The following is a 14,892-nucleotide window of genomic DNA, read 5'->3' as shown; positions in this document are numbered from 1 at the left end:
CTGTAGCAAAAACTCCAAAAAGTTCTGGGACACTGTAAAGTCCATGGAGAATAAGAGCACCTCCTCCCAGCTGCCCACTGCACTGAGGCTAGGAAACACTGTCACCACCGAAAATCGAGAATTTCAAAAAGCATTTTCCTACGGCTGGCAATGCTTTCCACCTGGCTACCCCCCTACTCCGGCGAATAGCTCTGCACCCCCCATTTCTCCTTCACCCATATCCAGAAAGCTGATGTTCTGAAAGAGCTGCAAAATCTGGACCCATACAAATCAGCTGGGTTAGACAATCTGGACCCTCTTTTTCTAAAATTATCTGCCGCAATTGTTGCAACCCCTATCACTAGCCTGTTCAACCTCTCTTTCGTATCGTCTGAGATCCCTAAAGATTAGACATTTTCCGCGGTCATCCCCCTCTTCAAAGGGGGAGACACTCTAGACCCAAACTGTTACAGACCTAAATCTTTCCTACCCTGCAATTCTAAAGTCTTTGAAAGCCAAGTTAACAAACAGATCACAGACCATTTCAAATCCCACCATACCTTCTCCGATATGCAATGTGGTTTCCGAGCTGGTCATGGGTGCACGTCAGCCAAGCTCAAGGTCCTAAACAATATCATAACCATCGATAAAACACAATACTGTGCTTCATCGACCTGGCCAAGGCTTTCGACTCTGTCAATCACCACATTCTTATTGGCAGACTCAACAGCCTTGGTTTCTCAAATGACTGCCTCGCCTGGTTCACCAACTACTTCTCAGACAGAGTTCAGTGTGTCAAATCGGAGGGCCTGTTGGCCGGACCTCTGGCAGTCTCTATGGGTGTGCCACAGGGTTCAATTCGGGCCAACTATTTTTTCTGTATACATCAATGATGTCGCTCTTGCTGCTGGTGATTCTCTGATCCACCTCTACGCAGACGACACCATTCTGTATACTTCTGGCCCTTCTTTGGACACTGTGTAAACTAACCTCCAAACGAGCTTCAAGTAAATAGCAAGTAAAACTAAATGCATGCTCCTCAACCGATCGCTGCCTGCACCCGCCCGCCCGTCTAGCATCACTACACTGGACGGTTCTGACTTAGAATATGTGGACAACGACAAATACCTAGGTGTCTGGTTAGACTGTAAACTCTCCTTCCAGACTCACATTAAACATCTCCAATCCAAAATTAAATCTAGAATGGGCTTCCTATTTCGCAGCAAAGCCTCCTTCCCTCATGCTGCCAAACATGCCCTAGTAAAACTGATCTTACCGATCCTTGACTTTGGCACTGTCATTTACAAAATAGCCTCCAACACTCTACACAGCAAATTGAATATAGTCTATCACAGTGCCATCCATTTTGTCACCAAAGGCCCATATACTACCCACCACTGCGACCTGTATGCTCTCATTGGCTGGTCCTCGCTTCATATTCGTCGCCAAACCCACTGGCACCAGGTCATCTATAAGTCTTTGCTAGGTAAAGCCCCGCCTTATCTCAGCTCCCTGGTCACCATAGCAGCACCCACCCGTAGCACACGCTCCTGCAGGTATATTTCACTGGTCATCCCCAAAGCCAACTCCTCCTTTGGCCACCTTCACTTCTAGTTCTCTGCTGCCAGTGGAACGAATTGCAAAAATCACTGAAGCTGGAGTCATATATCTCCCTCACTAACTTTAAGCATCGGCTGTCAGAGCAACTTACCGATCATTGCACCTGTACACAGTCCATCTGTAAATAGCCCACCCAACTACCTCATCCCCATATTGTTATTTATTTATTTTGCTCCTTTGCACCCCAGTATCTCTACTTGCACACTCATCTTTGGCACATCTATCACTCCAGTGTTTAATTGCTAAATTGTAATTATTTCGCCACTATGGCCGATTTATTGCCTTACCTCCCTAATCTTACTACATTTGCACACACTGTATATAGATGTTTCTATTGTGTTATTGACTGTATGTTTGTTTATCCCGTGTGTAACTCTGTGATGTTTGTGTCGCACTGCTTTGCTTTATCTTGGCCAGGTCGCAGTTGTAAATGAGAACTTGTTCTCAACTGGCCTACATGGTTAAATAAAGGTGAAAAATGTTTTTTTTTTTTTTTTAATGACGGTGCCAGTGTAGTGTATCTGTGACCAACAGATGCATATCTGTATTCCCAGTCATGTGAAATCCATAGATTAGGACCCAATGAATTCATGTCAATGGATTAATTTCCTTACATGAACTGTAACTCAGTAAAATTGTTCCATGTTGCATTTATATTTTTGTTCACTGTATATTTTTTTTTTTGTGGATCCCCCCTCCAATGTTTAAGAATATGGATAGCAACAACAGCATAAACACACTTTTAGTTACCGTAATTCATGGACTATTAAGCGCACCTGAATATAAACCGCACCCACTGAATTATTAAAATATATGTATTTTGTACATAAATAAGCCGCACATGTCTATAAGCCGCAGGTACCTACCGGTACATTGAAACAAATGAACTTTACACAGCCTTTAAACGAAACACGGCTTGTAACAAAAATAAATAGGCTTTCAAACTAAACACGGCTTGTAACAAAAATAAATAGGCTATAACAAAACACTGATTGTAACAAAAATAAATAGGCTTGAACGAAACACGGCTTGTAAAAAATTAAACAGTAGCCTACCAAGAAAGTCATTGGTCACTATCTTCCTCCTCCTGTGCACTGAAACCACTGAAGTCATCTCCTTCGGTGTCGGAGTTGAATAGCCTCAGAATTGCTTCATCCGATGTTGGATCGCTGCCCTCCTCAACACCAGCAGTCCAGCCTTTCGAAACCCGTTGATGATAGTGGATTTTTTGACAATGCTCCCTCCACGCTGTCAGCAGCTCTATTTCCTTTTCTAACAGCCAGATCAATCGCCTTCAACTTGAAAGCTGCATCATATGCATTTCTCCGTTTCTTTGCCATGATGAGGGTGACAAAATGACTACCGTATCAGAATGATGGGAAGTTTGAACGCGCTCGATTTACGTCACATTATGTGACGGTGCTCAGTTTTTTGGCGGCATGAATCTTGTGAAAGCGGGAAAAATCCACATGGCTAACTTTTGTTTAACTAGCTAAACAGCTCCTATAAACTAATGTGGGTAGGTCAAAAAAATTAAAAACTATGTACCAAATCTATAAAAATATTGAGTACTTCTCCTTGCCATTATCATTCACCTGATGATAAAACAAGAGGAGACTTTTTTGGGGCAAAAATATGATGGAGGTTGACCCCTGCTCTACTGGTATGGAGGTGGATGGGAACGGAAGCCAACTCACAGGCTCTCCGTCAGCTCCTGCGGGTCCCTCGGGGCCGGAGGCACCAGGAGGCCCAGCTGGTCCTCTTGGACCCGCCACCGTCTGAACCACGGAGCCGTCGCCACGTGATACCACCTCTGCTGCTGGCCCTGGGAGGCCGGGTGGTCCGGGAGGACCAGCGGGGCCGGGGTCACCCTTCGAACCGGGGTAGCCAAAGCCTGCTTTTCCCTACGTAGACAACAGGACAATCAAAAAGTTATACATCTATGTTGTTTCCAAAGAATACCGTCTTGGTATGGAGACAGAAAACCATTATGTTAGCTTCAGGAACACCTTTAAGATAAAACTGCATGTGTTGTACATAGCATTATGTGTATTATAATTCGTACATCATGCTACACATACCAGATGTTGTGTAAATGTGAATTTCCCCAAAGATTACGATGATAGTGGGAGTGACAATTTGTCTCAGTTCAGGTGGTGAATTAATTTCAACATATATGATGTGAAAAATAGGCAATTTGCTTCCAAATCAAGCAATGGATGACCGAGTTTAAATTAACTGAACAGAATATGTGTTTATTTGGAGTTTAACGGTAGTGTAGGCCCACATCCAGTAACTTTCACATTCAAGGTACAAAATGTAAAGGCAGAAAGTTTTCATACCCCTTGACTTGTTCCACATTTATGTTGTGTTACAGCCTGAATTCAAAATGGATTAAGTAGATGTTCTTTATGACCCATTTACAAACAATACCCCATAACGACAAAGTGCAAACATGTTTAGGAATGTTTGCCAATTCACGTAAGTATTCACACCCCTGAGTCAATACATGTTAGAATCACCTTTTCAAGTAGATTTAAGTCATAACTATAACTCGGCCACTCAGGAACATTCACTGTATTCTTGGTAAGGAACTCCAGTGTACATTTGGCCTTGTGTTTTGTGTTATTGTACTGCTGAAAGGTGAATTCATCTCCAAGTGTCTGGTGGAAAGCAGACTGAACTAGGAGTTTGCTTGTGCTTAGCTCCAATCAGTTTATTTTCTTATCCTGTAAAACTACCCATTCCTTAAAAATGCACTATGCAGAAATGGCTCCGCCATTGGCCTCATGGTGAAATCCTTGAGCGCTTTCCTTCCTCCTCAGCAACTGAGTTAGGAAGGACGCCTTTATCTTTGTAAGGACTGGGTGTATTGATACACCATCCAAAGTGTAATTAATAACTTCACCATGCTTAAAAGGATATTCAATGTCTGCTTTTTTTCTTCTTATTTACCCATCTACCAACAGGTTCCATTTTTTGCAAGGCATATGAAAACCTTCCTGGTAATTGTATGTGTGGGGTACAGAGATGAGGTAGTCCTAAAAACACTGTTATTGCATACAGAGTCAATGCTAATTATTATGTGACTCGTTAAGCACATTTTTACTCCTGAAACTTATTTAGGCTTGCCATAACAAAAGGGTTAAATACTTATTGACTCAAGGCATTTCACCGTTTCATTATGGGGTATTGTATGTAGGCCAGTGACAAAAATACATCACAATTTAATCCATTTTAAATTCAGTCTATAACAACAAAATGTGGAAAAAATCACGAGGTATGAAAACTTTGATAGATAAATAGACAGAATTCCAATCTCTGTCGAATGCTTGTGCAATATTATGCAATGTTTCGACCTGAACGTCTTCGTCCAGACAATAAATAATAAACTTGCAGAAGCATTCAACAGTACTTGGAGCACAACGTTACAAGAATAGATTATTTGAACATACCTTCATTCCCTTTTCTCCAAGCACTCCCTGTAGGAAAAACCACACCCAAGAGAAAAGAACAAGTTAGCATTTGAGTATACCATAGACCTTCCTAATATTGAGTTGCGAGCATCTCCATTGAAGTGGATAGAACAAGTGACATCTGTAAGGGATCATAGCTTTCACCTGGTCAGTCTATGTCATGGAAAGAGCAGGTTTTCTTAATGTTTTGAATACTCCGGTGTATTTGCAAATTGCCATACAATTTTAGTTTGTTTGAAAGCAATGAAACGTATGGATGCAGGCCTGTATGAGTTATTAAAAAAAACATACTTCCACACTAGCAAGTGTTGTGACATTGAGCATTGAGAATATATGCATAAGAAAGAATACATACAGTATATTCTGTATTCACTTCACTATCTGGATATTAAACTCCGGGTCTAATACACCTAGAGCATATTAAGCTGTTTGAGCTGCTGTTGGTGTATGAATGGTGCTGTATAAATAGACTTCAATAGTTGAAGAGAAATTTAAATTTAATAGACATTTTGGGCTGTCACCTTGATCACCCCACAATGTTTTTAGACCAACCATGGTTGTTTCATGGAATTTTAACTACTTGATGTACTAACGTTGATATATAAACCACTGTTTAAATGTGTTGTCAGGCATTTTAGTAGTTTAAGATTGATTCTATAAGTCCGCACCTTCTCTCCACGTGCCCCTCCTCGTGTGCCTGACTCAGAACCAGAATCTCCCTTTAAACCAATAGGACCTCTGTCTCCTTTCTCTCCTCTGTCGCCCTTCTCGCCTCTAGATCCACCCTGGTCTGGAAAACAAAAGAAAGACAGAAAGAAAGAAAGGCAAAAGTTATTACCACCTGAATATAAACCTTCAAAAGGGTTTAAATTGTATTAAATGCTTGTGCAGTTTCCTTCCTCTCCGGCAACTGAGTTAGGAAGGACGCCTGTATTTTTTGTAGTGACTGGGTGTATTGATACAACATCCCAAAGTGTAATTAATAACTTCACCAAGCTCAAAGCGATATTCAATGCCTGTGTTTTTGCTTTACCTATCTACCAATAAGTACAATTGGAAAACCTCCCTGGTCTTTGTGGTTGAATCTGAGATAGTTACAGATAATTGTATGTGTGGGGTACAGAGATGAGGTAGTTGTTTAAAAATCATGTTAAACACTATTATTGCACACAGAGTGAGTCCATGCAACTTATTATGGGACTTAAGCAAATGTTTACTCCTGAATGGATTTAGGCTTGCCATAACAAAGGGGTTAAAAACTTTTCATATTCAATATATTTGTAAAAACTTCTAAAAACAATTACATTTTGACATCATGGGATATTGTGTGTAGGCCAGTGACACAAAATCTAAAATGAATCCATTTTAAATTCAGGCTGTAACCAAACAAAATGAGTCAATGGGTGTGGATACTTTCTCTAGGCACTGTACAAGGATACTGTCTCCATCTAGTGGAGAAATTAAGACCTTCAACAAACAGCTATGCAATATTCAACTTGTCCCTGGGGAGAGCAGGAACAAAGACTTGCCCAGTCTTTCAGTGTAAATCTCTAAGATTAATGTACTACTGGACTGTACAATACATGTCCATTATTCATTAAATTCTTCAAACTCTGTCAAATTGTATGTTGATCATTGCCAGACAACCATTTAAGTCTTCACATAGATTTAAGTCAAAACTGGAACTCGGCAACTCCGGTACATTCACTGCCTTCTTGGCAAATAACTCCAGTGTAGATTTGGCCTTGTGTCTTAGGCTATTGTCCTGTTGAAAGGTGACTTAATCTCCCAGTGTCTGTGGAAAGCAGACAGAACAAGGTTTCCTTCAAGGATTTTTTATGTGATTAGCGTCATTACGTTTCTTTTTTATCCTCAAAAACTCCCAGTCCTTAACGATTACAAGAGTACCCATAAAATATTACAGCCACCACTATGCATGAAAATATGGAGAGTGGTACTCAGTAATGTGCTGTATTGATTTTCCCCAAACATACAGTCCATTCGGAAAGTGTTCAGACCTCTTGACTTTTTCCATATTTTGTTACGTTACAGCCTTATCCTAAAATGGATTAAATAAAACATTTCCCTCATCAATCTACACACAATACCCCATATTTCCAAAATATTTTTTTTTTTTTTTGAATTTTGTTGCACATATTTAGACCCTTTGCTATGAGACTCAAATTTGAGCTCAGGTGCATCCTGTCCACGGATCATCCTTGAGATGTTTCTACAACTTGAGTGGTCCACCTGTGGTAAATTAAATTGATTGGACATGATTTGAAAAAGGCACACACCTGTCTATATAAGGTCCCACAGTAGACAGTGCATGTCAGAGCAAAAACCCAGCCAATTGTCCGATATAGGATTGTGTCGAGGAACAGATCTAGAGAAGGGTACCAAACAATGTCTGCAGCATTGAAGGCCCACAAGAACACAGTGGCATCAATCATTATAAATGGCCGCCCTGCCAGACTGAGTAATCTGGGGAGAAGGGCCTTGGTCAGGTAGGTGACCAAGAACCCGATGGTCACTCTGACAGAGCTCACGAGTTCATCTGTGGAGTTGGGAGAATCTTCCAGAAGGACAACCATCTCAGCAGCACTCCATCAATCAGGCCTTTGTGGCAGTGGCAAGATGGAAGCCTCCTCAGTAAAAGGCACATGATAGAATATTTGAAAGTTGCCAAAAGGCACCTAAAGGACTCTCAGACCATGAGAAACAACATTCTCTGGTCTGATGAAACCAAGATTGAACAGTTTGTCCTAAATGCCAAGCCTTACGTCTAGAGGAAACCTGGCACCATCTCTACGGTGAAGCACGGCGGTGGCAGCATCATGCTGTGGGGATGTTTTTCAGTGGCAGGGACTGGGAGACTAGTCAGGATTGAGGGGAAGATGAACAGAGAAAAGTACAGCGTGGTCCTTGAAAACCTCCTCCATAGAGCTCAGTACCTCCGACTGGGACACAGGTTCACCTTCCAACAGTACAACAACCCTAAGCACACAGCCAAGAGAGCGCAAGGGTTGCTTCGGGACAAGTCTCTGAATGTTTGTATTTTCCACTGTTCATTTGTACATTTTTTTTATCACAACAATACAAGTATTAAGAGCCTTTTTACCTGGGTTTTCACTCTTAGAACAGCAATAGTGTAATGCTGAGTTTGTGTGATGCCTACTTATCAGCGTTGGCACTAGTCTGTAATGCCCTGGTGCATGAGCAGATGGGCTCCCGCATTTTTCAGCATGTCTTTAAAAAAAAACAGATTTAGAGTTATATAATACCCTCCACAAAATAACCTTCACTCCAAATCAAAACTCCAAACCTACAACTTGATTTTGAACAAAATTACATGGAAGGATTCCTACTACCAAAGATTCTTATTTCCAAGGACTATACAGCTAATATTCTGGCAAACCAACAAGCAACCAAAGAAGCACAACAGAAACCTGAAAACACCAACTGAGTGAGTCATGTTTAGTCTGAAACTACTTTTAAAGCCAAGAATAAATTACAATGATATACAGTGCCTTGCGAAAGTATTCAGCCCCCTTGAACTTTGCGACCTTTTGCAACATTTCAGGCTTCAAACATAAAGATATAAAACTGTATTTTTTTGTGAAGAATCAACAACAAGTGGGACACAATCATGAAGAGGAATGACATTTATCGGATATTTCAAACTTTTTTAACAAATCAAAAACTGAAAAATTGGGCGTGCAAAATTATTCAGCCCCCTTAAGTTAATACTTTGTAGCGCCACCTTTTGCTGCGATTACAGCTGTAAGTCGCTTGGGGTATGTCTCTATCAGTTTTGCACATCGAGAGACTGACATTTTTTCCCCTTCCTCCTTGCAAAACAGCTCGAGCTCAGTGAGGTTGGATGGAGAAAGTGTTTTGAACACTGAAGTTAACCTTTCTGGTTATAACCTTTTTCGGCAAGACAGATCTTCCAAAGGTGGTGGAGTGGCAATCTTGACCAAGTAACACCTTCAGTGCTCAGTTGTCTAAACAAAGTCTGTCCCCAAACAATTTGATTTTACAGCCTGTGCTCATGATGGCTGCTCAGTGAAATTACCTGTCCTGATTTGTTATAGACACTTGCTAACAAAAACATTAATGAGCAAGCCTTCCTGCATGACCTGGCCTCTGTAAATTGGTATAGAATCAGCTTGATTCCCTCTGTCGGAGAGGGGGGAAAAAACAGGTTCAGCCCCTGGTTCGACCATGATCTGGCAGAGTTACTCCACTTCAATAATTCCATTTGGTGAAAGGCTCGGCACACGCATACTCAGGCTAACTGGCTCTCGTTCAGGCAGATGAGAAATAAGTGCACTCAGGCTATCCGGAAGGCCAAAGTTAGTTACTTTAATAGTTCTGTCTATGTGGGTCTAACAACCAAGAAGTTCTGGAAAATGGTAAAAGACCTAAAGAATAAACTCTCCTCCTCACAGCTGCCCATGTCCCTTAATGTTTATGTGGTTGTTTCTGACAAGGAGCACATGGCTGAGTTCTTTAATAACCACTTCATTAAGTCAATATTCCTATTTGACTCAGCCATGCATCATTGCCTGTCCAACATTTCCTTATCTCCCATCCCTTCTAATGCGACTAGTCCCGACGCCCATCCCTCTTTTCCCCTGCCCAGCTACGAACTTTCTCCCTGCAGGCAGTCACTGAGTCTGAGGTGCTAAAGGAGCTCCTTAAACTTGACCCCAAAAAAACATCTGGGTCAGATGGTTTAGATCCTTTATCTTCTTTAAGGTTGCAGCCCCATGATTTAACCTGCCTCTCCTCTCTGGAGAGGTTACCATTGCTTGGAAGGCAGCCTTTATTTAAAGGGGGATTTTTTCTTAACCGACTTGTCTAGTTAAATATTTGTATGAGATAAATAATTGTTAATTTGACCGTGCGCCTTGCGGGTTTATACCGTTCTCATTTACATTTTACTTTGTAAAAAGAAGCTGTTACAGGATTGTTTTCTTTATTGTAACTGTTACTAATCACATTTAGTGTTTATTGTAAGAGACAACAGAACATGCTAAGTGTTGCTGTAGGCCTTTAGAATAATGCAAAACATATCCTTGACTCTATCCAAGTTGATGAGCGGGAAACAAACAATGCCAGTCTGCCTGCAATGCCGGCCCATTGAAACTACACAAACTATCCCGAAACTAATTTCACACAATAAGAGTTATCCTACTGACAAGATTAAATTGACAATCTGTTGAGTGACAATACTAGGTCTATCAGTTGTCAAATTGTACATTAAGAGATGGGCGCATCTTGTAATTGAGAGATGCAGGGAGAGAGGCATCACTTTATCAAATAGTCCGTCAGAGGAAAAACATGCAGGAAAAACATTTTTATTTATATATAGTACCAGAAAGAGCATACTCTGCAGTTTCTATGACACTTACCTTTGTCAAATAACTCTCAAAATTAAAGTAGGTGCAGCTCTATTTCCAAATGTTACTTTTTCCAAGAATATCTGTGATGTCCATGCATTCAGCACATGACCACTCGCGTGGCAGCATTGCTTCTTGCTACTAAGCAAAAACTAGCAACATAATACATTTAAAATTAAAATGTTATTCTGTCAATGGATGAATGTGTGTTAGAAACCAGACAGAAATTGATCATGGCGCACGTGACTTCAATGAACTAAATGATAAGGAGGGTGAAGGGGGTGATTTAATTTGATTGATCTGAATGACGAGGGTGAAGAGGATGATTAAATTTAGAACAGTGTAATGATTATGAAGAATTGTGGCCGGTCTAATTATTTTATTATGAAAGGCTGGAAATGGTATATAAATCTGAGATCCAAATCCGACACTGGGTACAACATACAATGTTTGTAGTTCACAATGGCAAGCCGAACCAAACGAATAGACGCATTGACAGCATTGCAAATGCTGCAGAATTTAGAGGAATTCGAGTCGGTTGCAGGATTGGATATTGAGTTTGAAATCGACGTTGCTGATGAAGAGTCTTCATCTGATTCTGATTCAGATCGGTTCTGATTCTGACTTCGAGCCTCCGTGTCCAATGCTTGAGCTTTGCCGCAGAACAGAGCTGACAGATGGTGATCCCAACTGCCACGGTGAGACAGGAGTCTGGGAGGGATGGCACAGTTTGGGTAGAAAATAATGAAGTTTATGTGACATGCAGATGTTGCAGCACATCAGAGATTGTACTGTTTCTCATGCGCACAGAAAAGGAAACCGTATGTGGGACAAGTCTATGGATAAACTCAAAGCATTTATTGCACTCTTGTATGTCTGATAGGCATACGGCGGAAAAAGCATCGATGTGGAGTCAATTTGGTCTGATAGGTATTTTTTCAGAGAGACCATGCCATTCAACCGCTTCAGAGACTATGCGACAGGTGCACGTGAAACAACGGCCATGAAAACTGTGTGCAGTGCAACTGAATTGTTTGTGGGGCTTGCTCACACAAACCCCTGAAGCTGTGTGCTGACTGTGGTCCTGAAGCATAAAGAGAAAAGCAGATTGATTCCTGCAGATCAAGGAATGTGTGGATGCTTGTATCTTTATCACTGGGGGCACAAAGCAAGCAAATGATATTGGATCAGAAATGAAGAGCTGGGTTTTGATTGGGAAGGTGATTGACAAGGTTTGTTTCTGGGTGGCCATGGACCTCTTCTCCATGGCCCTCTTCTCCAGGGCACCAGGCACTGCCACGAGCCACACCTTCTTAAGTTCAATGGCAGATGGAAGGGAGGGTGGTGCGGCAGGTGCCGCTTCTCCTATGAAAGCTGTTATTTTACCTAAAACATCAGGTGTATGCCAACACCAGCTAAGTAACTTATGCAAAGATTTAAAGTGCAATTATGTGTTTTATCTCCAGTACATTGCCATGATTGTCAGTTATGTAGCTGCTCTACTGATAATCTCAGTGCGTCCTTGCTGGGATGACACAATCAATCTACTGCCGGAGAATATCAACACCAAAACACATTGGTTCACCGTTCCACGGGAGCGGACAGTACACAGCATACCATAATGTTCTGAATAATGGCCAGGTCTACCTCTCTCCCTATTCTACTGAACCGCTTAGGCGTAACAAACACAAGTCCAACATTTATCGGAAACTGTTGAACTACCTGTTCACTACCCTCCTGCTCTCCGGGGATGTGCAACTCAATCCTGGGCCTAACATCACTGAGCCAGCGATACTCACCGGAGTGGAAAGCAGTGGATGACCTCGTCCACTGATTGTCGCCGCTGCGGAACTGGGTGAGTGCTATGGTCCCATGGTTTCTCTCGACTCACCCGGCTCCAGGATGGAATTTGACTCTTCAAACATACCCAAGTCGCTATATGGGATCTCTGACTCTGCTTCTGGTACGCAAGTTGTTTTAATTAGTTCCCCGCATCCAGTGCAGGCGGGAGGGATTGTAAATTGCGCTACCAAACTGCCCCTAATCAAAACAGCCTAAACCCAGCCATCAAAAAACACAGAAAAGTTTAACTTTTTTCAATGTGTCAATCACTCTCGAGTCATCTGGGACCCACGAGCTAAGCCCAACGGTCTACTAGTGTCATTCCAAAAAGTGATAAAATTCAACATCTTCTCAGACTCTAACCTTGACTACCTCTGCCTTTCAGAGACATGGCTCCTTAAAAACTCTCCATATGCTGCTTTGATTGTGCCTGGCTACAATGTTTTCAGGAGAGACAGGATTGAAGGAAGAGGAGGGGGCTGATGATTTACATTAAAGAACATATCCGATGTAAACAAATTGAGTGGTCATGTGATAATGAACTAGAATGTATTGGCCTGAACGTTACACTAAATGTCTTTAACCCTTATTGGAATGTATAGACAACCTTCCACCCAAAGTGTGTTTTTTATCAGTTTAATAACATGCTTAGGGAATGTGATTTTGGGAAAGAGGTCATCTTAATGGGAGTCTTGTAGGAAAACGCTCAAACGGATCACTAATACCTTTGACCTTACACAGCTAGTTAAAGGGCCAACCAGGGTGACTTGTTGCTCTAAAACACTGATTGATTTGGTGTTCAGTAATAAACCAGAGAGAGTGACTAAATCATTCAATATAGTTACTGGGCTATCTGATCATAATCTGACACTTCTAGCCAGAAAGTTTTCTAAAAGCAAGTTTAACCTCTACTGTTAGAAAGCTGGATCAACTAAGATTACCTAACCGGACACGGCGCGTGTGCGAGCGTCGCAAAATACATTTAGAAATCCATGTTATTCAATTATTGCATCCACACTGCTCGTGCGTGCGCCAACGAGCGTCTGCGTTGCCAAGGGCTAAAATAGAAGTCCTTTCTATTTCTGACGCAGATCGCGCTACAAGTCCTGCCTCTCCCCTCTCCTCACTGGTTTATAGAAGCAGGTAAGACTAAATGTTTTGAGGTTGTCATGGTAATACCATGAAAGTGTAGATGCCAATCACCATATAAATTCAAAGATGAAAAAGCCTGGAAGAACGTGAGATGACTAGAAACTATTCGGTTGACCGTTTTATGTGTGGATTAATTGTCAGAGTAGAGGACCTTGTTATTTTACCTGAAATGCACAACTCAGTGTTTATATCTCAGGACAAATTAGCTAGAAACAACAAGCTAGCTAAATAGGACAAATCAGCTAGCAAGTGCAAGCTAACTAGCTAAATTGCCATACATGATTCATGCTTTTCAACCTGTCCCCAAATTAATGTCATTGGTTCAGAGTTTGTTTTGATATTTAACCTGCATGTTGTGATCGCGTTTGGTGTAGGGGAACAAAATACATTTATGCACGATAGCGCACGCGCGCAGCCAGTTTGTGTTCCATGTAAGAGTGAATTAAATTATTTTGAAAATGCAATTAAGGGAATTAACTGGAATGATCTCTTGTCCTATTCAGATGTGGAAGCTGATAGTCAGGTTTTTCTATCCACAATCCAGACTACAATAAATGGTTTCCTAAAGAAAATCAAATCCAATCCTGGCCAAAAGAGCACTCTTCCTTGGCTAAATGGAGAAATCTGGAAATTGATGAAAGAATGAGATTGGCTATAAAAACAGCCCTAAAATCCAAATTCGAGCATGACAGATGTAGGTTTACCATGTTGAGAAATAAGGTGATGAAAGAAATCAGACAGGCCAAGGCAAACATTTTTATTAACATAATTGGTGAAGCAAAGGGAAATTCTAAATTGATCTGGGAGAATCGAAAAAAGTTAATAGGGAAAGACCATAGTAACACTGCAAAAAGACTAGAAATCATGGTGAATAACAATCTAACACATGATGCAGTCTAAATAGCAATAGCCTTCAATTCCTACTTTATTGACTCTGTCAGGGAACTGACACAGAACCCATCCACTGGTTTCTTGGGCTCAGTGCTAGTAAATGACGCTCAACCCGTCTTCATCATAAGGGAGGTTTGTGAGTCAAAGGTGAACAAGGTGATTAGCTCACTAAAGAACTCCAAAGCCAAAGACGTGTTTGGGCTGGACTTAAAAACTACAAAGAGTCACTCATTGGCCCCATTACTAAGGTCCCCAACACATCTATTGGTCCGGGGGTGTTTCCAAGGGTATGGAAGTCGGCCATAATAACGGCTATCTATAAATTGGTGGACCATGCTGACGTGAGTAACTGCAGGCCCCTTAGTATACTACCTGTGGTGTCGAATGTTCTTGAAAAGTGTGTAGCAGAACAACTGATTGCCCACCTCAACAACAGCCCCTTCACATTACACTCCATGCAGTTTGGATTCAGAGCGAAACACGCCACAGAAACGGCCAACTGCTTTCTTCTGGAAAATGTGAAG

The 14,892-nt window shown here is 41.5% G+C and overlaps 1 protein-coding gene across 2 annotated transcripts in view; it reads right to left on the bottom strand.

Annotated features, from left to right (window-relative positions):
- The window catches only part of LOC112234908 (collagen alpha-1(XVIII) chain), a 169,788-nt gene that overhangs the window by 34,769 nt on the left and 120,127 nt on the right, over positions 1–14,892 (bottom strand). For both annotated transcript variants that reach the window (XM_024403234.2, XM_024403226.2), the window contains 3 exons: positions 5,744–5,865; positions 5,055–5,081; positions 3,297–3,503 (listed from right to left, as the gene is read on the bottom strand). In XM_024403234.2, the coding sequence (XP_024259002.1) occupies positions 3,297–3,503; positions 5,055–5,081; positions 5,744–5,865 (356 nt within the window). The remainder of the gene's footprint in view (positions 1–3,296; positions 3,504–5,054; positions 5,082–5,743; positions 5,866–14,892) is intronic.

Source organism: Oncorhynchus tshawytscha, linkage group LG03, assembly GCF_018296145.1.
Source record: "Oncorhynchus tshawytscha isolate Ot180627B linkage group LG03, Otsh_v2.0, whole genome shotgun sequence".
Classification (NCBI taxonomy): Eukaryota; Metazoa; Chordata; class Actinopteri; order Salmoniformes; family Salmonidae; genus Oncorhynchus; species Oncorhynchus tshawytscha.
This window is presented reverse-complemented; position numbering and strand designations above follow the sequence as displayed.